At 35.8% G+C, this 27167-nt stretch overlaps 1 protein-coding gene and 1 non-coding gene across 2 annotated transcripts in view; one reads left to right on the top strand and one right to left on the bottom strand.

Moving 5' to 3' along the window:
• Nucleotides 1-26276, top strand: part of LOC125504546 (integrin alpha-PS2-like) — a 43558-nt gene extending 17282 nt beyond the window's left edge. Inside the window, exons 2-7 of the mRNA XM_048666739.1 lie at nt 49-176; nt 7314-7411; nt 14494-14614; nt 15513-15574; nt 25588-25636; nt 25785-26276. Of these exons, the coding sequence (XP_048522696.1) occupies nt 49-176; nt 7314-7411; nt 14494-14614; nt 15513-15574; nt 25588-25636; nt 25785-25873 (547 nt within the window). The 3' untranslated portion in view covers nt 25874-26276. The remainder of the gene's footprint in view (nt 1-48; nt 177-7313; nt 7412-14493; nt 14615-15512; nt 15575-25587; nt 25637-25784) is intronic.
• LOC125504673 lies at nt 17412-17532 on the bottom strand. The gene has a single exon (XR_007281650.1). It is a non-coding gene; the product is annotated as a U5 spliceosomal RNA (small nuclear RNA).
• Nucleotides 26277-27167: the final 891 nt, after the last annotated feature.

The following is a 27167-nucleotide window of genomic DNA, read 5'->3' as shown; positions in this document are numbered from 1 at the left end:
TAGTCATTGCGGGCGGTTGGTTAATTAACTGAACTTTTCATATTGCAGGATACTAGTTGGGGCGCCAGAGGCTCAATCACAGTACCAATCTTCCAGCGTGCGACTGGGAGGGGTTGTCTACAAGTGCAGAACTGATGGGGACGATCCTTGCCAGGAAATTCCTTTCGATCGGGATGGTAAGTACCAGGAAGCCTTCATCAACTTCACAAGTGCATATTTTATGGCAATAAAAACCAAGCAAATGTTTTTGTTTTCTTGAATGACCTACAGCTACTCGGATTAGAGGAGAATAGCTTCAAAATGTTCGTATGATTCCACTTGATGAGTTCACGATTTGCAGCCGACTTGGCACCTGACCGCAATCGTCCATTTTAAACGATTACCAATCAGGTGACACACAAACGGTGTCTGTTTATGAATGGACGCGTCCAGCGTGGGTTGGTCACCTCGATTTTGAAAAACCGAAAGTAAGGCGAGGCGCCGAGATTACTAAATTGCTTCCTACGTACAGCAATTATCATGATTCCTGCGTTTATTTATTCTCTGGTACCATCGGTAGCATGTACATGTGCACTCGAAGAAAGTAAAAATTCGCTTTGCACTTCATACAGTTTGCAAACGCTGAGACCCAAAGCCGTTCCAAAGTATTAAAAGCTTTCAAACGGATTATAAAGCGCTCATTATTTTTGATGTTGATTGGATATCTTATCGTATTCCGAAACATCGGTATCAATGTTCGTTAAAACGGCTATTTAAAGTCATTAAACATGCCAAAAATGTTTGGGAGAATATTCCTCGAATGTAAGTAAATAAGTTTTTTTGGTCTTTGATGAGAGAAGCAGCTCTTTGAGCGAATTAATCAAGATGAAAATTTTACAACTTGAAGAACGGGTGCAATTTGCACAACCAACTCACTACTGTTACTAAGAAAACGTATTCGAAGAGCTTAGAAAAAACTTGATTTGACCTTTGGTAGCTCTGATTCACTAGACAAGGTATTTCCGCTATTCATAAGGTGGAAATTGTTTTACTACAACAATCTTCCTCTGCAAAGTATTAAGCAACAGCATCATGGAAAAGAAAATAAATTCGAAAATGGACTTAGAGAAATTGCGTTCAATATTTGAGACAAAACCATAACTATAAGGGAATGGAGACGAATATTTCAGTGACGGAAAAGAACATTATCCGAGAGCCAAAGATCTGTTTGTGAAGTAAGATGAGTGTAAGTGAAGCCTTCTAAAAGGGGGTGGGGACAACAGAGTTCATCAGCAACAGCGCAACGAAGCAAAACGAACAATTTTCATAAAATCTACTTTAATGGCTAAGTTAGAAAAAATGACAAAATATGTTACAAGTCTGAAAACACAATTGACCAAAAAATTGCTTTCGAAACGATCTCGAAGTTTGAAATTAGAAATTTTTTTAAACTCATGAACACAAACATCTGCAGGGTGATTTACAACCTTATAGACACAGAGCAGATGCGTGTAGAGGACCTCAAAACAAGTCGAGTTTCCATTTAAGTTTTTTTTTCAGGCCCATGGTTAACAAGATACAAGGTGTTAAAGTTTCCAAAAAATGTTGGTATTTTCTCTTTTACTCCTACAGTTTATGAGATATTTTGGTCAAATTTTTAAAGTAAACTAATGTTTGACCCTTTACGCGTACGTAAGGCGACTAGTTGTGAAAATCTACAGGATGTTCCTATTTATAGAGGCTTTTTTACTACTACCCTTTTTACCCCCCGGACTTTTTCATGCGCCACTGACTTCGACTAAACAAATTTTTGAATTTCTTGTCCAATTTAAGAATTTTCTGATCTCTTACAGTTTCTTCGTATCTGTCCTCGTTTTAGAGTTATTTGCACAAATATAGGTCCATGTAGGGTTCCTGGGTGAATTTTCCACGAATTTTCTTATACTTTTTTTCATCCTTTTGTTCACATTTTTTTGTAAGCCGAGCTCCCGAGCAGACACAACATCAAATATTAATCCAGGTGACATAAAAACTGTACAAGAAAGGTGTGGAGTAAGCAGAAAAATAAATCACATTAAGCAGACAGTGTGATCATCACAGGAATTATTCCAAGACAAGAATGCGCCAAACTTATCCAGAATAATTAAATTAAAAAAATATATAGGTATCAAGCACTTGTAACAGAAGGAAATAAAATAGTTGGATAGAGCTTAGTGAAGAATCAAGATAAGCAGACAATAAAAGACAATCAGAAGCATTTCTACAGTGTGGATAATAAAATTTGTCTGAAAAAAAAATATTGAGAAATAATGTACATTATTCTAAAAGTGGAAACGTAATAGCAGTACAAGGTGTAACAATAAAACGTTGAGAAAAACATTGTCAAGCTCTCCTGGAAGGTAGAGAGGTAAAGAGCAAATCGAGAAATAAGAGTAAAAGTATTTGCAATGAAAAATAATATCGGATCAAAACGAACATACGAGCATTCAAATTTGAAAGCAAAAAGAAAATTCGAACGAATAAATGGAAAAATAAGAGATAGTAACTGAGAAGAGAAGACATGAGCATCTAACTAAACAATAGAAAAAGGGGTTTTACAAAGGTATAAATATGCATGGCAATGAATGATTCAGACTGAAAGTCAATAGGATTCATAAAATATGATCGATAAATGAAGAATATAATAAGAAATAACAGATAAGAAACAGAAAAAGAGTGAAGAACCTTTTGTAAATCGCTTTCAGTACTGCAAAATGCATGCAAAACATCCTGCACAAAACAGTGTTGCTACCTTTAGAGAAAGAAGCATTGAAGGAAGCATTAAATTGTTTTTATCGTCCGAACCTTTATTACTGTTTTTCAAAGTCTACCTAATTCGTTTTATCTCTCGTCGATTTCCATAAAGCCCATAAAAAAGTTATTTTAATTCCTAGCTCGTAATTGGCAAAACTTCAACTTCAGTATTATTTAGCAGTTCACATTTTCCAAACTTTAGCATTTTTAATATACAATTGAAAGGTTTTTCTAAATGTTCACTTTTCTCCGGACAAAATTTTGAAAATGTATGCATGAAAGGAATCTACATGAGATTACGCTCCTTAAGAGAACACAAGGTATTAAATCAATCTTATCTTCCAAATCTTTATCGCGATTTTCAAGTGATTAATGGGGATTTTATGCTATTATCGAAAGGTTTTCTGTACTAGTTAGGTCAAGGGTAACTAGCAAAACATCAACGTTTCGAAAGATATTTATGGAGTATTTCCAATATAAAAAAGATTTATTTAGTAAACGTTTTTATTGTTGTTTTCCTTCATTTCTTGTTGGAATTGTTAGGTAAGAGATAATCCGTAAACTATCAATTACTATTTAGAGGATTTATGACAAATTCGTTTACCAGAATGTTTTTACCGGAGTGGGAAACTTTCTTACACAATCTAACAATTTCAGCATAAAAAAATCCTCTGAACAGGCTGCAACTAACCCAAACCACTGGGTCCAAGATAAGTCGTTAATGTCTACGTGGAGCTGAAAGTCCATCTAACGTTTGCGAATCAAATATTGATTTGTAATAATTAATGTGCTTTCGAAGAATCGAAACTGAAGTAAATATTACATTAGGGGTGAGCCAAGAAATCATTTTTTGCTTTCTTTTGCAAAAAACAGTAGGGATTTGTTACTGATTTTACTTAAATAGTAGTGGGTTGCAAAATAGTGAGTTGCAAAAAGAAAAAGAAAGAGTGCAATGCTTCCCTCATTCATTCGCGAATTACCATCAGGGTTTCAATGTTTGATTAACTTCCTTTGTGGCAACATTTCGCGGTATAAATCTGCAACTGGTCAGAGACGAATGCTTCCAATTCGCAAACATGAGCGTGCGGTTTGCAAAAGGAAAAACGAAAATACCGACACAAAAATCTGATAAATCACATGGCCAACACAACACAGTAAACATATGGTGAAAGCAAATAAACGTTTCCACATTCGTTGCGGTCGTTTTTTTGTTTCGTTCTTAATCCTTTTACCGGACCATCATCGTGTCGGATTGGCCAACCTAATAAATATTCCATGTTTCCTTTACTGGAGTGGAACGTTTTTTCTCATCATATTTCCATACATCTTTAAGTAGATGTTTGACGAGGAATTAATGTTTTTTGTTTCGCAGTAAGAAAACATTATTATGTTGGCCGAAGAGCGCAGAGCACGAAAAGGTTATCAGGCCTATAATCTGGTAAAAAGACACGATCGTTCCATCCAACTGTTTAGTATGCGAGCAGTAGCTGCCCAATAAGAACCATTTTTGCCGTTGACTACAAATTTAATCCCCGACCATAAAATATGCCCTTCTATATATAGAGTAAGCGTGCTGTGCATATCTGCATACAATGAGTCTAAATGGGCTTTATTTTGCGATTGTCAACTATATTCTTGTACTTCTGCTCCCCATACACGACCGTATCACTTGCATGAAACCAGCCATTGAATGTGAGAATAAGTTGCTTATTGCCATCAAGATATTCGTGCTTCTCTGGCAGTAAAAGAGCCAAAGGTGGTCAAAGGTTTCCGATGCTCTTTGACTAGGCATTACTAAAACTCTCCTTTATCACTTTTAACCGCAACGCAAACAACATTCACAATAATACCCCGATCTCATTACCGGAATTATTTTCCGATCATATTGTTCCGCGCAAGAGATAATGGCTGTTATGAAGATATTCTGGTGAGCTGAACCTCAAGACACATGCTATTATCATGCAAATTCGAACGGAATTTGCGGTGGAAGAGAAAATTTCCAATGCCCTGAACCTATAGGGTTTGTAATTAATTCTTTTGAATGCTTCAAGTTTGGTTTCGTCCTGCTGAAGTAAAACGTGGGAGAAAAATGTGGTATTCAAGACTCAACTTGGAGGACGGGGTTGATATAAATGAGAAATACGTTTGCATTATTTCTTCATTATGAGAAGCTTTTTAAAAGATACGTAAGAGCTGTTAAGGGCTTGGCCAATTTGTGACTTTTTCGATTGAATAATATAATTCTTGTAACTAGAAGAATTAGTAAATCTCGCAATGGTTCAACAGAGTGAACTCTTTTAAAGTCTTCAAAACGAAAGACAGGTGCTTGGTTTGGTGGCCTAAAAATTGGTTCTAAAATTTCGCTTATAAAGCGTCTAGATGTGTAACGGAACATTCAGAGGATTAGACATAAAATGGAAAATATTGTTCGAGAGATAGAAAAACATAGAATAGAACCGGTACCTCTGAGGTAAAGAAAAAAGGACACTGAATCTAAAAAAAATTATACACCTATACACTAGACTAGAGTTAGTAAGACCAAACATGCAAAAATGAAAGTCTCAATACTTATACTGGAAAAATACAGAAAGCATGTATCCAATTGGAAGCAGTAAACTAGATAATTCTAAAAATCAATTGCTTCAAATTATGAATGAATATTTTAGACATTAAAGAAAAAACTACCAGAAATCAAAACTCATTTTTTAATATTTCTTAATTTTAAGATTTCTTAATACTGAAACAAAAGCCCAGTAGATAAGAGATTTTTGAGGACTCGAAAGAAATACACCAAGCAGCGAAAAAAACATTAGGTATAAGAGGAAGTAGACATAGAAAGAGGCATTATTGGGGAGCTACATGAAATGAAAGCGCAAAAGCAAAAGTTATACCACATATGATTGAATACGAAAGAACCAACCACTACAGTAATAATCTACAGTTCTAAGATTAAATCTGCAGTAATACAAGCATAAAATCAAGACTGGGAAGAGAATTGCTAGGAGCTGGATACATCTATTGGTGGAAGAGAATCCGGACGTTTATAAGAAACATGAGATCCAACAAAAATGAACAATAATCTAAACTCCATAGACCCTGAAAAATTGGAAAAACACTATCAAGAATAACTTGTGGAAAAAGATCTGAATACAATACTTCCACCAGCACGAAGTACTGATTTAAGGGGAGCCAGTAATAATTGACTTAGAAGCTATTAAACTCATATCATTATTAAAAATGGTCGCGTCGCAGTTCTAGAAGGAAAATATACAGAACTAATAAAAAATTGAGCAATTGAATTTTGGAAAGCTTTCAGCAGATATTTAGAGGGAAAATCGCTACCGCAAAGTTATAAAGAAGGCTAGATAACGTAACTGTAACACTTACCAGGCTATAGGGACGACTCGTCCCGGACCATAGATTAACTAAGTCCCGGACGAGCTATAAAAGAACGTATATGCGAAAAATATCGCCCTTTTGAATCGGAAGATCAAAACGGCTCAAGAGCAGGGCAATCAACAATAGATAGTACTTCTGTCCAACACAATTAATTGAAAAATTAATGATGCGATCTCAAGAAATAGATCTACTCCTTGTTGACCTTAGAAAAAAATAAGAAATCTCTATAAACGTTACACTAATCGACGACATGAAAGATTTATATAGCAACACAACATCTAGAACAAAAATAGGCAAAAATATCTAACGGATTCAAGGTGACTATACAGATTCTTCAGAGTATAGGTCTAGAAAGCTTACAGAAGACTATAAAAAATGTCGACTAGAGGTAAATATAAACAGCAGATGACCTGGATATAGAAGATCAAAAAATAAAAAAGAGTGATGAACGCGTATATCTAGGAATAAAAACATAGGCCGAACTGGTGAAGCTATAAACGCGACAAACAAGTTGTGAGGGCACTGAATGGCTCAACATGAATGTATGGCAGAAAACATAGAAGCTCAGAAGTGTCACAAATAACACACAAGACCTAAGGACAATCTACGGGCAGTTGAAATGGATTTTTGGATGATCGACGAGAAAAGATTCTCATATCTTCGTCTGGACGCGGCTCTAATGCTGCTGCAACGATTTTAATGTAGGTGCGCTAACGTTGCAGAAGCGAACCGAAGCGAACGTTTTAGAACTCTTTGGCGAGAATATTTTTTTACAGATCGTAGCGCAAATCCGCCGAAAGCAAGACTTTCAAAAAATAAAGTAAGCTTCAATCTTCCGCCTTAAAATTTCACGAATATGGTGATTAGTTTTTTTTATATTTGCGCTTTGCTTCTATTCTGTTAGTGTAGTTGGCTTGAAAAACGGTTCGTTTCACTTCAGCTCAATCAGCGCACTTCCATTAGAATATATGTCATAATTCATATTTCGACGACTTCCCTTAACGGCGCTTCTCTTCGGTTGGAAGCTCGAATTTAGGTCATTAAATATCAACATCCTCTGCCATAAAATTGATTGATATATTCGCTACTAAGGACGAAAATTCTTTGTCAAATTTTCGGTTAACTTTGATTTTCTTTTTCAGGAAATCAGTATATGGCCGGAAAGCAAATGGACCAAAAGAGCGACCAATGGTTCGGAGCCACTCTAAGCACGTCGGGCGCATTGGGAGGACCTATAGTGGTAAGTGGAGGAACAGTTTCTTCAGCAAATAACTCGAAAAGCACTTTGCGCTGGAATTTTCACGACACCTTGATCTTTGGAGAATTACGGGCATCTTAAGTGAAGCCGACAAGACATTCCACGGGCTCAACATGTCGGAAGATACCGGGGCGGCGCAAGGAACGCAAAACACGCACTTATAGGATTTCAGTGCGTCAATCGCTAAGGATGATTTCCGATTGTTGCAATGAAACTCCCGTCTCTTTAGCATGATTAATGTTATCGGTCTGTTTAGCTTCCGCTCACAGTTGCATGCTAATCGGGAGCAGCCAAATTACATTTTAATGGGTTGTCATTTGTTCTGTTTCGATTTGCCGATACACAGTGTCTCAACTATAGCGATAACAATCAAACGGTTACCAATATTTTATTGCTTTAAATAAAACCAACTGGAAGCAAACTCTACTATTTTGAATGGGTTTCTTATTCAATAACTAATCAGTAACCAGATAAAGAAGGCTTTAGGAACCTATGGAAAAAAGCTCGCAATTGTTATGCGCCAAATATATTTTTTTATCCAATACGGGCTCATCCGAAAATCAGTTGGAAAATGGAAGCTCTTACTTTTTGTTTAAATTTTTACTTCCGCATTGAATTCTATGTCTGATTCAGCTAATATGTGCTATGCTTAAACTCAACAGAACCGAAAAATTTTTGAACAGATTGTAACTATCTGGATTAGAAATTTCTGTAGTTCTGAAAAGGACCTATTTATTCCAAGAAGCAGAACAGCAATCAAATTAAATGTTTAAAATGTGAACGATTTACGGCTGGCAAAATCCAATACGCTCAATAAACTCTTCTTGTACTTTGTTCTATCACCAAACCCAACAAATCAGAAAATTTCCATTTTTTCTCGTTCTGTCAAAAAATGCAATGTTGAATTTTAAATTTTAAATAAATGTGGACTCATTTTCCCCATAACGACTCTGAATTGAGACATTTTGTTGCGAACGGAAGGGAAATTAAGGAAACAGTTTAGAATCGCCTACTTAAAAAACATTTTCAATATTTGGAGTGCCTTGGTTTATTGAGATTTGTTGGGGTCACCCGGTATGGCCCCAACCATAATTCCATATGCAATTTACGTAGGAAACTTGCTTGCCAAGTACATGTAAATAATCTAACAGCAACATTCCTAGTCAAGGTCCTTATTTTGTAATTGCGGGCATTAAGAGGAGAGCTTTCTAATTGAAAAATGACCCTCCGCGGATAAATTGGATAATTCCTATAATTGGCCTTTAGTTATATATAGAAAATGTATAATGCGCGGTTTGATGTCTTCGAGAGCTGAAGAAGCTGAAGAGTACAAAGCCCACACTGAAATACTGAAAATCCTTCGTTTTACTGTTATGGTTTATTTTCCTTTTTCACAGCTTCCACCTTAAATAGGTCGCGTCTATTTCAAGCAGAAGTCATCATACTTATTGAAACAATATACGGAAAATAGAATGATTAAATATGTTGTTAGCGATTAGGAATCAATGAGCTTCTTGTTTCACTGGTTATCACAATAAGAAATGTAATTTTTCTAATTGGAACGGAAGCCATAAATATCAATTAGTTTCCTTAAAAAAGCGAATTCTGATAACGGACTTCGTAAGCCAATTGATTCCGGATTTTAATCGAAAATCTATGTCAATATCAATAGACGACAAGAAGAAGTTACTAGGTTTTGAATTAAAACTGATAATTATTAACGAAAGTGATACACAAACATTTTTCAACATGTAAATATTTTCTCAATTGGTAATTCGATTTGAACATTTGTTTATCGAATCATATTGTTGGACAAAATTGAAATGATAAAAAAAGAAAAAATGCAATAAACGTATTGTACAGTGTTTGAATAATGTCATTTTTTCTCGATCAAAGTTTGAATGCGTGTGCGAGCAATATCGGGTAGCTCAGACAGGAAAAAGAAAACGGTGTTTTAGCCTCATGTCTTCTGAGTATTTTGGCTCTTTAATCAGGTGCTTTAAGGCTTCGTATATTGTGTTACGTATGTACTTAGCTCCATACAGAAACAAAACAGTATTCTTAGGTGTTAAAACAAGAATACTTTGTCCTTATGAAAACAAAAACCTTAACAACTTAATTGACAGGGGACAAAAAGTGGCAAAATAAACATAGTTTTCTTTAGAAATAAATTTCACGCGCGAAATGTGATCGGTCGTAAAAATGAATCTCTCGAATGGCTCAGGATAAACATAAGACAAGAGGGTCTCGATTACCTTATAATGAATGACCTCAGAAAGATTTCAACTTTGACCAAGAAAACATGACAGTATTTAAACACCATGTTCAAAACTTATTTTTTTTGTTGTTTTATGATTTCATAAAAAGATTGAGAAAACATTCACAATTTTTAAGCTATGAGATAAATTTTGTGGCGCAACGTATAAAACGAAAATAATATAAACCCGAAATATGCCGAAGAATCAATGAAGGATTTACTACTAATTCATATTGCCTGAATGTATGAAGATTTTTGTCGAAAAAGAGTCAATTTCAAATCCAAAAAATCATTACATTGCTCTAACTTTTCATAGAAGAAATGCTCTGAAAGTAGAAGTAAATTTCGAACAATTAAACTAAATTTCTATATCTGAATGGACACAATTCCACCACAGATAATAATTTGAAGAACTGGCTGGTTGAACTGATTGTTCTTGTTTTGACCCGCGTTTTTGAATGGATTCTATAAACAGTTCTCATATCGCATCAATGTCTTATCTTTGAGAAGCCCCGTTAGGTCTCATGGATAATACCGTGCAGATAAAAATACGTATTTACAAAGAAACGCATGATTTCGAGCTGAGAAAACAAAGAATTGGCGTGGCTGCGGCGCATTTTTCGGCTCGAAAACCGATAAACGGCTCGGCCGGGTCGTCACGGATCAACATGTGCAACCAAGATGGCCGACGATGATACCACTTTGTGAAGAAGTGATCGAAACGGTGAGAAAACCGTTGTCGGAGGTGTTAAAACGTGAAATGCAACTTTCCATACGGGAAAAGTCGCCCAAGCCAGAGCTTCGGTTTCGGATGTCGTGGAGACTATTTCTGGAACGACCGTCTACCAGAAATAACCTGCCTCTCGTTAAGTCCCCCAATGCCGTCGCTTGCGAAACTCGCAGCAAGGATTTTTACTTCAAAGACCGGATTGCTCATTCAGACCGAAACGCTTTCTGTCTAGATTATTTCAACAATTCAAATAAAATAAAAACTGCCCCTAATCGGACAATCATCTGCTGAGTGAAATGCGTTATTTCGTCTTTCCTTGCTCTCCTCCAAAGTATAAGTTTTATATAAATATCCTTTTTTGGAATGAAATTCATTGCTGGCGCTTCACAACCGAAAGAGCCAAACTGGAGCAATCTGACAAAGAAACAGATTCCAAATGGCTCTAAACTGGAACACCTAATCGTTGGCATCCAAAAATAACGTTAAAATAAATGCTTATAAGGACAGGGACCATCAGCAGATCACTCATCTATAATTCAATCAGGGGCGGAGTCAAGTTTTCAAGTCAAGGTTAGAATGCGAAATTTGAATATCAAACACTTAGGTGTAAGATTACGCCAAAATTTGATGTTTTGCCTCCCGTTTTTGCTCATTTCTCGGAAGCAAAATCCACAAGAACGCTCATTTTTACATCGTTCGAGAGACATATAAATGGCCTTTTGAGAAAGTGGAAAAGTAAGAGAGGTGAGGAAGAGTAAAAGTAAATAAAAAATTAAAAGTAAGATGTTTGAGTTAATTAGAAGTTTTTTTTGAGCTGGAAAATTGAATTAAACATGACACTGCATTTTTCGACGTTTCTGAAGACCCATTAGAGCCACGGAATTCGTTCTGGCCTCATTGGAAAGAGACTTGAAAATTCCATATCCACATGAGTGAGGAAATTCGAGTAGTTTGGACCCAAAAAGCGAGAAAGAGGAACAAGATTAAAACCACTGGATCTAAAGATACACAGAAGATGTGATCAGTTTTGCGTGCAAAAATATAAGTAATGTTCCAATTGATTTGGGCATTAATGGACTTCCACCACAAAACACGATAATTTAGAATGGAAGAATGCTTAAATGGAGGATTTACAAACAACCAAATTGTTGTGTTTCAATTCGTCATCAATTGTACTCTGTTTCTCTTCGCAATTTCTTCATAAATTCAATATTTGTGTTTAATTTACCGAATAATTCCTATAAATTTGAATTAGTTAGCTAGAAATCTTAGTAGGTTTGACTTTCTCTTGATATCTTCACAGTGTGTGTAAGTGAAGGTTAATATTATGTATTGTTGTTTTGTTTACCTTCAACTTGATTTGTCTCAATTCTGAGGTTTGGTTGCTTATTTTTCTTAATTGCACTTGCAGCTATTCTTGTTGAGGCAAAAAATGTTAATGAACAAATGTATGCGAAAATAACATAAAATTAAAAAGAGGAAACGAGCAAGGAAGTAACTGAGCTTTAAAGAATACATATGGAGAGAAATGGAAATATGGCAATGGATTGGATACAGTATGTCTACATTGCTAGAATAATTCCGGAGTTAGTTTAAATATGAGCTGTTAATTGCAGCAATAGAACCGAAGAAAAAAAAACTATTAAAAATATAAATATTCAATCGCAAGTGAAGTTGAAGAAGTATAGATATAAGGAGAGATCTCACAAAGTAATGCAGATGTTGCAGCTCTAAAAATTCTACTGGGAAAGAAAAGTAGTCAAAGATATTGTGAACACAACTCGAATCGAAGATATGGCATAATTTAAAAGAATGTTGAAAGAAGGGTAATAAACACAACTGGAAGCAGCAAAAGAGTTAACGTTTGGCAACCATCGCTTAAAGTTGGCAATTTTTTCGGATTTTCTAAATTAATGAATTTTCATTCCGAACTAATTGTTTAATTAGTTCCTGAAATTTGTAATTTTAGTTTCCTTTGCAATCATTTCAGAAAAAAGTATTTTTCACTACAACCAAAATAATCGAAAAACTGACTAGTTGCATACTCCACATCAGAGTTAGAGAGAATAATATTTTGTACGACATTTTCAATGAAGCAAATAAAATTAAAAAAAAAAAGCGAAGAAAAAAGTTATTGGTCCCTAACTTTCATGTTCCTTCTCTCTACAAAAGGCGTTTCTGAAAGTGCAAGAAACAAAAATGGATGGCAACAAAAGAGGAAAAACAGGAAGCAAAACCGACCTAAACAGCTTGAATCACACACACACAAGAGTGGCTTGCATCTTCAGAGGTGGTTGGCTCGAAAGCTTGCACTAGGCTGAACACAGTGCACAGTCCAGGTTTTTGGCACTAGAAGCTTTTTTATACAAGAATATAAACAATATAAAACGGATAAATAGTAATCACGTGGGCCATAATCAAGCAATAAATTGAGCTTATAGAGAGATTGGGTGAGTACTTCGAGGAACTACCTCTTGTGGAGAACGCTGGCAAAGTTGAAGAATGCTGCTAAGGAGAGCCCAAAGAAATTGGGCAAACATAAGAAATAACAACGAAGAGAATGAATATGGTGGAAGTTAGAGAAGCGGTTCAAATGACTGAAAACAGAGAACTCAGCAGATGCTACAGAACTTGAGTAACTTTGGTATAAAAATGCTAACCGAACTGAACATGAAAATATGGAAAGCAAAAAAGTAGGTACTTCAAGCGTGGAAAGTTGGCAAAACTCACCATATTAGAAAGGAAAGATAGAACAAGATGTAGCCATTACAACAAGATATACAACTATAAAAAGATAACTGAGAAAAATAATGCGAACCAATTGGAAGGATTGCAAATTGGTGTCAAGAAATTAAAATAACAAAAATGAACTGTTCAAATCGCCTTTGACATTGTCCGGATAAATTTAATTTGAAAAATGTTGCGACTCACAGAGAAGGTAAAAGAGAACATAGAAAACATTTACAAAACGGAAAATGAGGTTTAACAGCCCAAAGAACAAACTGAGGACGTGGTAAGGAAGGTTCAATATATGAGTGATTTCCTGGGTACGTATTAATAATAATAGATGATAGAGTAAAAGACACGAAGTCAAAAGTTAGACAAATACAAGTAGAAGGGAGAAATGTGGAAATGATCGATATATCTGAGCGTATGTGGAGCCGTTTATTGTTGATTCCTAGTAACGAAACAGAGCTTAAACATAACATAACTAACCTAAAGCGGCAGGGAAAGAGGTTTTAAGAGCTTGAAACATGAATATGAACACATATAGCTATAAACTCATGATAATGATGGGTAGGACAACAAGAGTAAATTTTGAAAAAGTCACAAACAAGATGAAGTAACTGCTGAAAAGTTTTAAATACTTCAGTTAAGAATGCTTCAGAGTAATGCAGTTAAAACTATGAAAATATAGGCTCCAGAAACAAACTACAGGACTAGAGCGGTAGATAATTTTTTTTACTCTGGACAGACGTTTTATAGATAAAGAGCGAACACAAGAATAAATTTTCAGTAAAAGTAAGTTACAGAAACTGCATATGAAATACCAGAGAGATTGGGTCGAACTAAATAGACGCAATGATACTGTGCACAGTTTGTCAAGAGTAATTTTTCCTTGTAATAGCGCGAAAGATGTAGAAGAAGACGGTAGATCGGTTATATGGTGGAAGTGTGTGTAAATTCTATACATTTCAAGCTACGCAAGAAGTTTTAAAAAGGTCTAGAGAACCAATCAACTTTTGAAAAAACTAAAGTAGAAAGATAAATGGGAATCAGATACTCATTGGGCAACTCAACGGATCAAGTGTAATTTTCGTGACATGAGTTCATCATTAAGCGATTTTTGTAGGATATTTATAAAATTTCAAACACAAATACTATCAAAATTCATGCAATTTTAGTCAAAAGTTAAAGCCCTCCTGATAAAAAATCTCATAGTCCGCTCTCAATTATTTGCTTAAAAATGTGATTCATCAAGCGCCCAACAAATACCCTAACGTATATTCTCACTAAAATAATGAAATTTTTTGCAAAAACACTTGAACATAAAAATAAATATGTGTTTTTTTGCAGGCTTGTGCCCCCCGATACGTTTGGTACAGCAAGGAAATGAACCGAAGAGATCCTGTGGGAACTTGCTTTGTTGCCGACTCTTCGTTCGAAACGTTTGAGGAATATTCGCCTTGCAGAACCAGTAAGTTAACGAATCCCCATAGCCAGACAGGTTTTCGCATTAGCATACTTAGCCCCTATTTCACTCAAAGCGTTCTCGAGAAAAAGTAGCAGACAATTGAACAATAACGAGCCGATAGAGGACACTTTGAACAGCCTAAAAGCTTCTCATGGCATTCGTTGCAGGCTCGTTAAGCGCTATAAGTGGGTTTTTATTTTAAGATAAGTACCCAACCACCCCTTCGGAGGCTTAAGTGAAGCAATTTATGTTTCATCGGCCGGGGTCTGTTCAGTATCTGAGGCAGATGGACTGCGAGTCAATGAAAAAGGAGTTACAGAAATCCTGCGGATCCCGAAATAACTTTCCAAACGTAAACAGTTCGAGATCAAAAGGGATAAAGCCTGTTTACTTTTCGGGATATGTTTTTTCAGCAAAGGGAAGTCGTTAATTAGCTTGACTTGGATAGGGAGTTGCTTTCAGACAAGTCCGGCTATGGAACTTTGGCTCAAATATACTCGAGGCTTTATTTCGTTTACTTTGACGATCAACAAGTTTCTCGACAGCATACACTGTAACCTTGCATAAAAACACTTTAAGTACTCGTCGAATATTTACGATTCGAGTTGAGCCTTTCATTTAGCACCGTTTAACGACGATTTTACGAAATTTAGTGCGTGCACGTGCGACTTACATCTGCATACCAGATGCATCGCACATCCGCATCTCATAAACCGGGAACCCTGTGGCACTTTCTTCGGCCCTTTCCTGTCCGGCCCCAAGAATGGACAAGATGTGGAAGCTTTCAAACGAATCTTTCATCAAATTTTTCACAAAAAAAGTTGACTCCCATATTTTAAGCATTTGGAATCAGTCTCACCAGTGCTAAACATGTAGGATATTAATTGTGGCGTTTTTTCAGGCAATTGGGGGTACCATCGACAAGGATCTTGCCAAGCTGGTTTTAGTGCTGCCATCAATTCCGTAAGTAGAAAAATAAGAGACCGTGATTGAAAATAACCGCTGCTTCTTGTGGGGACTCAAATTCACTTGAAGAGCACCCAAAAAACAAAGGCAACAGATAGTTTTTGCAGACTTAACAGTTGAAGGTTCAAGTGCAACTAGGGACCTATTATTTGGATCAATACTAGAAGGTTTGCATGCACTTAAGGATTAAAATATCCTTGCTTGCACTACTTAATCAATGGATAGTTGGAGACGCAACTTTTAATAGAAGAGTTGCAAAAATTTCCGCAAACTATCACTTGATAATGCTTCACTTCTTAACTTTTTCGCTGAGCTTCAGTTAAACATTTCCGCTTTAGTCCAAGATGCATACTCGTAATGCTGTATGTTTATTACCTCTTTTGCCAGATCTGCATTGCTCCCAGTTCAACTTCTGCTTTTAGTTATTTAAATCCTTCAAATTGGAACTTTTAAAAAGCTTTTAATATTAATTTTGAACCATAGTCAATTACGGGAAAGGCTTTTTTAGGAAATTAGCACTTCCAACGTCCACAGGCATTCATACAATAATTTATGAGAGCTTAGTCTTGAAACCATCATCAATAAATCTTTGCTCACTGTTAGATGACTGGCTGCTCCTGCAACTTTTGCTGATTTATCTGCAGAAGCAGCAGTTATTTACGAAAAATTAATAGAACATCCTGATCAGGTACCAAATTGATGCCATCGCCAACTTAGAATCCACTTTTTTGCAGACTTCTGAGCTTAGTTGACACCAACGTTTTTTTTACATATCTATAGAGTTCCGAAAGAAATTTGAAAACACCTTGAACTTAAAAGACATGTTTTCTCATAGATTCATGAACATCTTCTTCAAGCTCCGTGTCTGGCAGGCTAAAATTCGCAAAAATTTGCTGACCTCCCCCTGATCCCAAAACATCAGACATCATTCTTCAGGCATTTCACGGCTCAATAAAAAATTGCGCGTCTCTTTTATTGTATCGTTCGGCATAAAATCCGCATGAAAAGCGGTGACACATTTTTACAAAATACTTTACAAATCTTGATGGGAATGTGCGACGGCGACCGCTTCCATTTTTGGGATGGTACCACATGCATAAATGTATTACACATTCTTCCACGCATGGTATATTATTTGTTTCTTATTCTTTGTAATGCACCACTTTGATGCAATGACAGCGATCCAGCCGGGTACACGAATCGTAAACATGTCGACCTTTTCAAGAAGAAGAACAGCACTTTAAGTGGCCTTAATCGATCGCATATAAGCTGTTAGTTAACCGGGAAAATCTGGGATTTACCTACTAGAAGTCAGTAGTAGCGATGTTCAATGAGGTACCAATCGATTACGGTACCGCAGCTAGCTACATCACCGGTACGATACCATTTCTCAAAGAATGAAAGCCAGGAAAGCATTACGATGGAAATGACAAATCGCTATTGCCTAACTAGTTCTTGTATCTTTGCCATTTAAAAGCTAAACACCGACGAACTGTAATGTTTCTCTAGATCTATCGCGATAAGATACCGTGGACTGGAAGGTACTGGCCATTGAATTTCAAATTCTTTATATGAACATTTTCTGCGCTTGGGTGTATCGAGAGAAAATGTGTACGTACCTGCTACAAGGTAACGTGAAGATCAGAAGACAAGTTTAAACGTTTCATGTATTGGAGCATGGTTTTTTACTGTTTGCTAATTGGATTTGTTAATAAGCCCACTGTTATGAGCAAATGCATCAGTAACATCATCAATAACTAATTAAGCCGCCCTAGACGATATGCGCGCATGAGTAGAACATGAATGAGTTCAGGCGCAAAAAATAGTTTTTAGTTAAGTTATCTAGATTTTCTTCAAAGAAAAATTATTCAAAGATTCATTTATTTTGATCCTCTGCAGATAAATATTTAGTAAAAGGCGAAAGATTTATTCGCTTTGAAGAGAGCCCATGAATATGAAATATTGATAAATTTCAAATATTTCAATATGTATTTAACGCGATGTATTTTCGTAAGGAACATCGGTTCATTAAGCACCCGTTATTCACGTAAGTATGACTCACCTTTTACGTTATAACTATTAACTTAACCATACAGAGTGTCCTGAAATAAATACAAGATTCGGTTGGAGATTTTTAAGGTAAAAGCTCATTTTTGCTCTTTGCTGCTGTCTTTCTTTTAGGGAGAAACCAGCTTAGGCCAACTTTTTAAGGTTTAAGAATAGTATTTTGTTTATTTCATTGAACGCTGTTCAATATTGTAACTTTAGTCTAAACTAACCCTAAGGTTGAAGAACTTTTGTAGGCTTTGTTTCCTCATGTCTTGTGTAAATTGGACCCGGTTTGCATCAAATCTGAGTTGATGACTTGAACCCATTAGCTTAAGTCTAATTTCATTGAGCAAGAGTATTATCTGCATTTTTTTTATAGAAAAATCGATTTTTGACTGGACACTGCCACTTCAAATTCAAAATATTTATTTTAAATCCGAAATTGATTTTGAAAAACTCAAATGTTTTTTCCAAAAATCAAATTAACACTCAAAAATCCGACTTTAAGTTTGATGAAAATATATATTGATGAATATTACATTCTCATTAACATTTCTAATTCAAACTCCAAATGTGGTTTAAATCTTCATTTTTTCACTCCAAATTCAAGATGTCTTTGACCTACAAAGTTTTCGAATATTAGATGAAAAGTTCAACAGTTCGAGCAAACTTTTAACTAAAAAATGTACTTTTCCTGAGTTTGTAACGTTAAATCTGAATAAAGACTCATGGATGCCGAGACCGACGATTCAACAGCGATTCTATTTGAAAACTGTTTATTTTATAACGAATTTAGTCGTAATAATTTTGAGACCGATATTTACTAAGCTGTATAAATCACGATTCGCGACTACTTTAAGGAAACTAGCACATTCTATAGAGTGAAGTGTCTTCTAACGATGCTGAAAATTGCAAACTGCTACTTGGGTTGGTTAGAAAGTTGGGTATTTTTAAAGGAGAGAGCGCAATKGAGTAAAAACATTTGTTATCGGCCGGATATTTASCAATTTGCAACCCTTATTTACCAAGTTGGCAAAAATTAGGAKTTTGGGCGATTTTTATAAAACTTGCAGGATCTTTARAGTCAGGATGTCGTCTAACGATGGTGAACATTCCAAATTGCTACTAGCTTTAGTTTGAAAAWTTTAAATTAAAAAAAAATAAAGCGCAATGRAGTTGCTACATGAGGAGATTTACTCACTTTGCAACTCACATTTACAAAGYTGTAAAAARATCAGGAGCTTGGACGAAACTTTCGGAGTCTTTAGAGTWAAGKGWCTCTTAAAGATGGCGAGAATTTAAAATTCCRAGTTGCTTTAGTTTGAGAAGTACGATTTTTTAAARGGGAAAGCGAAGTGGAATAAAATAATTTGTTACAAACCGGAGACTAATTTTGAAACCCAYATTTACCAAGCTGGSAAAAATTTGGAGCCTTGGCGATTTTTAGTAAACTTTTGAAATCTRTAGAGTCAAGTGTCTTCTAAAAATTGTRAAAATTTAAAATTGCTACTAACTTTAGTACTAACTACAATAGTTTGGAATGTGCGATTTTTTGAAAAGGGAAAGCGCAGTGAATAAAAACATTTGGTACGAACCGGATACTTACTAATTTTAAAACCCATATGTACCAAGCTGRCAAAAATTTGGARCCTGGGCAATTTTTAGTAAACTTTGGAAATCTGTAGAGTCAAGTGTCTTCTAAAAATGGTGAAAMTTTCAAATTGCTACTAGTTTTAGTTTGRAATGTGCGATTTTTCGAAAAGGGAAAGCGCAGTGAATAAAAACATTTGKTACGAACCGGATACTTACTAATTTTAAAACCCATATGCACCAAGCTGGAAAAATTCTGCAGCTTTGGCGATTTTGATGAAACTTTGAGGATCTTTAGAGTCAAGAGTCTCCTAAAATTGGTGAAAACTACAAAATGCCATTTGCTTTAGTTTGAACAGTGCAATAGAAACGTTTGTTATGGGTCAGAGATTTACGCAATTAGCAACCCATATTTACTAAGCTAGGAAAAATCAGGAACTGGGGCGATTTTTACGAAACTTTCGGGATCTTTAGAGTCAAGTGTATCTAAAAGATGGTGAGAATTTAMAGTTCCGAGTTGCTTTAGTCTCAGAAGTGCGATTTTTCAAAAGGGAAAGAGCAGTGGAATAAAATAGTTTGTTACAAACCGGAGAGTAATTTTGAAACCAATATTTACCAAGCTGAAAAATATTTGAAGCCATGGCCATTTTTAAGAAACTTTCGGGATCAATACAGTCAAGTGTCTTCTATTGAAAAGTGCGAAACAACAGTGGAGTAAATACATTTGTTACGAGCGGGCTATTTACTAATTTTGCACACCAATTTTTACCGAGCAGGCAAAAATCAGGACTTCAGGATCGATTTTTAAGCGAAAAATAGTTGGCTTTTGTATAGTTTAGGCACTGTTTTGATAGCAACCTGTTACTTTAACTGTTAGCAGCTTTAATGGCTTAAATATGAGATAACTTTTTCGTTTATATCAAAGTCCATCTAGAATGCACCAGCATTCCTCCAGACCCTGCCTGTTAGCAATGCCATAACTAATAATTTTATAAGAGAAAAAGCCGACGCAAAACGGCTCTGACAGTTTCAATCTAGAATTCTGCGGCTCTCTAATGGAGAATGCGTGTATTTCACGGCGGAAAGATGAATTTCTTCCTAATAAACTCAAATACCGTGAAGAAATTATGACCGAATGCTATCATACGATTTATTAAATTATTGCAAGCCGCGCGCGGATTCTCTCTTCCGCATCGAATACGTTAAAGGTATCTGGTTTCGAAGACCATTTGGTCGAAAGGAAAACATGAGATCCCATAAAGCTATTGGCTTTCGTTTCAAATGGCAAAAAGTCCAGAATCCGTTTGTCAATCATGAGAAATCATGTAAACTATTGGAAAAATACTGGGTGTGCCCTACAAATGCTGCCTCAAAGGACAATAGTGGATGTTATGGATAGATTGTCAATAGAGCGACTAAACCATCTGCTAAATTAGGCGTATTGATATCGAAACATCATCATCATCCATCTTGGTTCGAATAGGCCAAGAAGAAAAAACGCTTCAACCTTAATGATTATTTTGACAAGGCGATATTCAGCCCGTTCAGGTATTAAAACTAACACCTTATACGTCCGTAATTAGGCTCGGCCTTTTTGATTCATCACTTAGGCAAAGTTACACAACCGGCGCTCTTTAAGGCCTTATCGGAACTCATGTCCGTGACTGGCACTATTCGATTACTGTTACAGCTCACTTAAGAATTTTGGAAGTGAGCGTGTCTTTTTCAACTCCTGCAATCAGACCTGATTTTTTTCGTGGGAGGCACAAACCGTCTTCAGCAGAACCAAGATCAACAACGCGTTTTTCTCTTGGGAAGCGATTTGATGAATGAAAGAAACCAAATGAGCTTCAAGTGATTGTTTGGACACCAGGTTTAACATCGCAAATCAGATCTGTCGTTCTATTTGTCCAGCGCCACGTTAAGTCACACCAAATTAATCGTTGGCGGCTGGAGAATGAGAGGAAAAAAAACGCAAAAGCTCGCGGTTCTCCAAATAACAGGGCACTAATGGGCAGAAGGAGCCAGCGGGCGGTCCATCGGCCTGTTAACCAGCTGTTAACATGCGCCGACAAAACGACCATCCATCAAAATGTGCAACTTATGGGCTCGTCGATTTACAGCTTTTACTCATTAGGATTAGTGCATACCCGGAATATACTGGGTGTGTGCTTTTTCTAGACCTTATTCGTGCCTGTAGCTATAACTGGCGTCACTGCAATAAAAGGGCATGGTCAGATCCGACGCGATTTGCATAAATTCCTATTGTTGCAAGAATGTCGGTGCCATTGTTGTAGGTTTTGAGTTGCCAGAGGAATTGGTGGTTTGCGTTCCCATTGACTTCCATCCACCCACAGATTATTGCTCTCATGATTTTTCAAACCCTAAAGCTTCTACCGTTTTCTTAGGAAGGTGTAGATAAGCCACATTTTTTTTGCTTGGCAATTACTTGGAAATTATAGACTTCTCACAATGAACTTTTGAAAATGATCATCAATATTTGCATTTCTAATTCATCTTTGGAAAAAATTTCGGGATTTTTCCTTTATTCCCCTCCATCTATAGCGTAGGAAGTTTGCAACAAAGGTTCGGGAAAAGATGGAGTTCAAATTCCGAAAAATCACTCCAGACTTTTTTACGGTCAATGAGAAAATTCGAGTTTGATTTCGAAATGTTTACACAAACACGAAATTGTTACTCTGTTGAGTACAGTCAGGCAGCAGAATTTCGATTTTTCAAGTTGGAAACTTTCAGATCGACTTTGCACCTCACAACTTCATAAGAAAATGCAGTACAAAAAAGGTTTTTCTTTGCCTTCGAATATTCTTATTAAGTTCCATTTAATTTGCCTGAGGCAAGTCAAAATCGCAAAATTTTAACCCAAAGCTATCAGCTCTAAATTTAAATTTTCGACTTTGATCTCCGATATATTGGCTTTAAAATCAACTCTCTTAAATTTCGTCTGAACATTCTTGCTTCGCTCGCTGCGTTCGCTGGTCCTACAAAATCGTACACAAAAAATGAATCATTTGGATCTTTAAACATCATGGTTTGTCGAGTTTGAAAAGAATACGTCGAAATTGGGACCTGAAAATTAACATTTTCTTTTCTAAAATATCGAGTTAATTATGAAAACATCGTTCTTGAACTGGATGGTCTTACTTGAAACCCGAAACACTTCTACTCAAACAAGTCTAAAATGTAGGCCAAACGTGTAAATGTCTGCCATAAACCCACAACGTTAAGATGAAACTTGAAAGTATCAATATCCAGTTTGAAATTTTGGGTCCGAAGTATTTTGAAATGTTTTTTCCAACAATCAACAATCTCATGCATTTTAAGAACTAAGGGAAATTGCCCAGTCGAATTAGAAATTTGAAACAGAAGCTCAATTTTTTTTCATTGTGGTTCAAGTTACAAATGAAAACTCAATATTTCGCTTTCAGTTTCGAAATATTTAAGCTAAAGTCCAAATTAGGGCACCTTTAACAGGCAACATCTCAATTGAACTCTAAACCTCTCAAGGACCTCTTCTTGTGTAATATGTTGTCGGAACGTCTTATTTATGAAAAGCGCGAATTGAAATAAAAAAATAAATGGACTCGAAACACTCAAAAGCTGGTTAAAAAAATGCGCATTTCTACAACTGTTCTGCTAGAGCAAGCAAGAAAATTGAGGATTGAGGTTTTACATTTTGAACGATTGCAAGTTGAAATGGAAGAATTGAACTACAATCACGAAATGTTAACAATTGAGCAGAAAATCCCTACTTTAAACGGAAAATTGCGATGTTAAAACTCAAAATTTCCACTCGGAATTTCGTTTGCACTTTGCATCGAAGTTAAATCTTAAGAAGTCCTGAACTTTTGGAATGTCGCGAACTACAATTTCCAGTTAATTTACAAGTTTCCGACTTAAAGGTGACTATCACCACTTTCATTTTGTTTAATACTAGTTTGATTTCGAAATTGCTTCTTCTAAAAATTAAACTAAAAACTAGTGGAATTTTAAAAAATTACTCAAAATTTGGTTGAAACTGTTCAAATTGTACTTAAAACTTTGATTTTATCGGAAAACTTTATAATATAAACCCCCATATGTTGCTTAAATCTTTATTTCTTCAAGCCGAACGCGATAAACGTTTGAAATTTTAAACTGAATTTTTAAACTGAAATTTTAACATTACGAGCGTAATCCCAACAAAAAAATTTACTTTTCCTGAATTTGTTATGTTCAAGCTGAAGTCACATGTATCCGATTTCCGATGGCCTGACGATACCACCGGGGTTCTTTTTTGAAGTTTTGAAAAATTTGAAAACCGTTTAGAACGATTAACCATTAATTTTGAGAGCGATATTTGCTAAGCAGAAAAAAATCGGGATTTTGGTAGACTTTGATGAAACTTGCAGGGTCTTTAGAGTGGTGGATCGCCTTAAGGTCCTGAAAATTTCAAAATCCTGTTTGCTGTTGTTCGGAAGGTGAGAATTTTTAAAGGCGAGGACGCAGTGGATTAGAAAAATTTGATATGAGACGACCTGTTAATTCTGCATCCCAGCTGGCCAAAATCAGGAGTTTTGACTATTTTAAAGAAACTTTCAGAATATTTAAAGTCAAGTGTATTTTAAAGATGGCGAGAATTCCGATATGCTACTAGCTTTAGATTGCAAAATGCGAATTAACAAAAAACAACGTGATGGTCTAATTTTCCAATTTTGCAACCCATATTTACCGAGCTGAAAAAAATCAGATTCTAGGGCTATATTTATGAAGCTTTCAGGTTCTTTACAGTTTAAAGTGTCTTCTAAAGATGGTGAAAAATGCAAATTGCTACTTGCTTTAGTATGCAAAATGCGAATTTTTAAAAGAGAAAGCGCAGTGGAGTATATACATTAGTTATAGGCGGAGATTTACTGATTTTGTAACTCATATTTGCCAGGCTGGCAAAAAAAACAGAATTTTGGCTAAATCTAAAAAAACTTTCTGGATGTTTAGAATTAAGAATCTTCTAACGATGAAGAAAATTTCAATTTCTCACTTGCCTTAGGTTGGAAGGTGAAAAATTTTAGAGTGGAAAATACACAGTGGGGTAAAAGGATTTGCTAACGAACGAATTTTTACTAATTTTGCGCCCCATATTTAACTGCTGGCAAAATTCAGCATTTTGCGCTCCCTGTTCGAAACTTTCAGCATCTCTAGAGTTGTCTCATGAAGAGAGTGTTGTCTCATGAATGCTTGTATTAGTTTAAAAATGGCAGGCTATTTAAATATTTTTATCTTATGAGAAAATTGAAAATTATTTTAAATTCTTCGGGAAACAGTAAAAAAAATAAATTTTTCCGAAAACAGAAAAAAGTACAGGAATATTTGTTATGTGATTAATATGATTTAGTAATATATTCGATTTTATATCTGATTTAAAGTAAAGCGTTGAGCGGGTTTATTTTACATCCAGAAAGCCTACGATGAAATAGCAAGCAACAATTATAATAATTCAATATCTAACGTCGCATTGTCGGATCATCGAAAATCGCTGCATGGGACTGCAGTTTAACTATTTGCTACTTAGGTGTGCAACTTTCGTCATAGAAATTTCTATAATATCAAAATTATGGGAAAAATGTGAACATTTTGAATTTGAAATCTTCACTTTAAAACTTTCTTAATGCATGTTTCTTTGTTAGAAATGTTGACATTCAAATTCATGATTTCACTGTTTCGTCGTCATTATGTGCTTTAAATCGAAAAACACAATTTACACTCGATTTATGTGTCAAAAACAAAAAAAATACGAAAATGTTGATTTTCTGAGCTAAAATTGTCTACTTCAGCCTAAAATTTCGGTACGTATTTCGACTGCAACCTTGCACTTTCAGCTTAAACTTAAGTTAAAATTTGCAAAAGAAAAACAGAGAGTTGATAAATGTTGTTCATGTACGCTTGAAATGACACTACCAGTTGAAACCCGAAAGGTTTTGAGATCTAAGTTGAGACTTCAAGTTCATCTTCTTGGCTTCACATTTCCGCTTCAACTCCAGAATATGTATCCACTATATATTTGAATAATCGCTCTCAAACTCCACATAGTTGCTTAAATCTGGGATGAAAACTCGAACATTCCACCTCAAACTCAACCCAAAGCAAAGCGTCTGCTTGCGATTTGTTAAACGTTCTAATTGTCTGCATAATCGGTCCATAATTTAAATAATCGACATGAATTAAGGTCAATTTTTCAAAAACTTAGTCTTCTGCTGTTTAAAACTCTATTAACAGCACGACATTTTACATCAATGGGCTTCAAGTTTATTCCTTCCTAGTTAGCAAACCGCCATCTGTAAAATTCATCACTAATTTGTTTTTTGTATCCATTCCAGATAGGAGACCGACTGTTTGTGGGAGCCCCCGGAAGCTACTACTGGCAAGGTAAAAATCCTCTGACTCGACTGCGATTTGATTTGTTTGCAGGCAATTTTTTTGACGCTTTGTTTTGATCCACCGTTTCCAGGCTTTAGTAGTGTGGCCCTCCTGATGATGAACCCCATCCAAACTGTGTTTTTACTTTATGTTTCAGGGCAAATGTACTCTATCGATGCCAACTCCAGATTTAACTATACACCGGGCCTGCTAGGCACGACGTACGGCGCCAAAGGTATTTCTTAGCTAGCGTCGGACATACATACCATTTTCTAATATGCGCCGCCCAATCACTACTTATTCATTTCTTTGGATGTGGTTTAGTGAGTCGTGGTTTTCTAAAGGACTGTAATCTAGACACTTGAATTCATCCAGATTGTTGGAAAAATCGCCTTCGTCTAGTTGCTTGCTGTTTACTTTTTCTCTGTTCTGTTACTCCCACTGCACACAAATTTGACCATGCACCACGTCTTGTTAAGCCACCCCAGACTAATAAAATAAAAACCAACGACGCAGCATCTTCAACTTATTACCATGTTATACCATTTGGTGTAGGAGTGTTAACTTCCAGGGTGCAGTGTTCTACTAATGGTCATTCTTAATCCAGTACTAAATTTGTTTAGGCTTTCAATAAACATACTAAATTTGATTAATATTTGATTTCAACATGTGCTTTAACATCATGATGTTTTTGCTCCAATCACAAGGGAGCACTTGCTGCTCAACTAGCGGTTAAGGCTAATTAGACAGAATCATCCATTTCTGGGAGATTTCAGTTATTAAATCGATGACCCAGAATTTTGCAGAAAACCATTTATTAACAGATGGTCGATATTACGTGTTGTTTGCCTGCCTACGCAATCGCGTCCACAGTGACCACACACTTTTAATTGTTTCAATGGTTCGCTACTTAAAAGGCGAAATAAAGCCGTACACATTGCCGTTTTTATTAGCTAAAGGTCACCATATTGAGAGTAAGTGTACCCAGTCACAAAAAGCGTTTCACATTTTTAACATTGTCAAAGGCCGGTCGCAAGTCGCTCAAGTGGCACCTACTGGATCTTAGCGTTTGCCTCATATGAAAAATCCGCAAAATCCCTGATCATCCATTAACCATACGTGTGGCAGCCAGTATTTTTAGACACAATTGTTTCTGTTTTACATAAACGAAGCCTAACGAGCGAAATCATCAATTCTCGTTGGCAAAAAGCGGATATTAATCAAGAGCATATTGATAAATGTGCTCAATAAGATTCGTTTATTAAAAATAGCACGTTACAACTATTCGGTATGAGAAACGTTGAGTAATTTTAACAGGAATTCCTGCAGATGGTGTATAATTACAGTTTTTCGACGTTTCCCCGAATTAATATAGTCAATTCATTTTTTACAAACTTCTTTTTGGGTATTTCGCCTCAAAAATTCCAATTAGTAGAGAAATTAATTTGAAAAATTACCTTGACGTTTCGATAGGTATTTTCTGCTATCGTTATCAAAAGAACCTAAATGAACCTAAAAAAGAGTATGTTAATAAATTGTG

The sequence above is a fragment of the Dendroctonus ponderosae genome, unplaced genomic scaffold (genome assembly GCF_020466585.1).
Source record: "Dendroctonus ponderosae isolate FM_Combo_2020 unplaced genomic scaffold, Dpon_F_20191213v2 Dpon_F_20191213_5, whole genome shotgun sequence".
Classification (NCBI taxonomy): domain Eukaryota; kingdom Metazoa; phylum Arthropoda; class Insecta; order Coleoptera; family Curculionidae; genus Dendroctonus; species Dendroctonus ponderosae.
The sequence above is the reverse complement of the archived record's forward strand: the minus strand, read 5'-3'. Positions and strand labels throughout refer to the sequence as shown.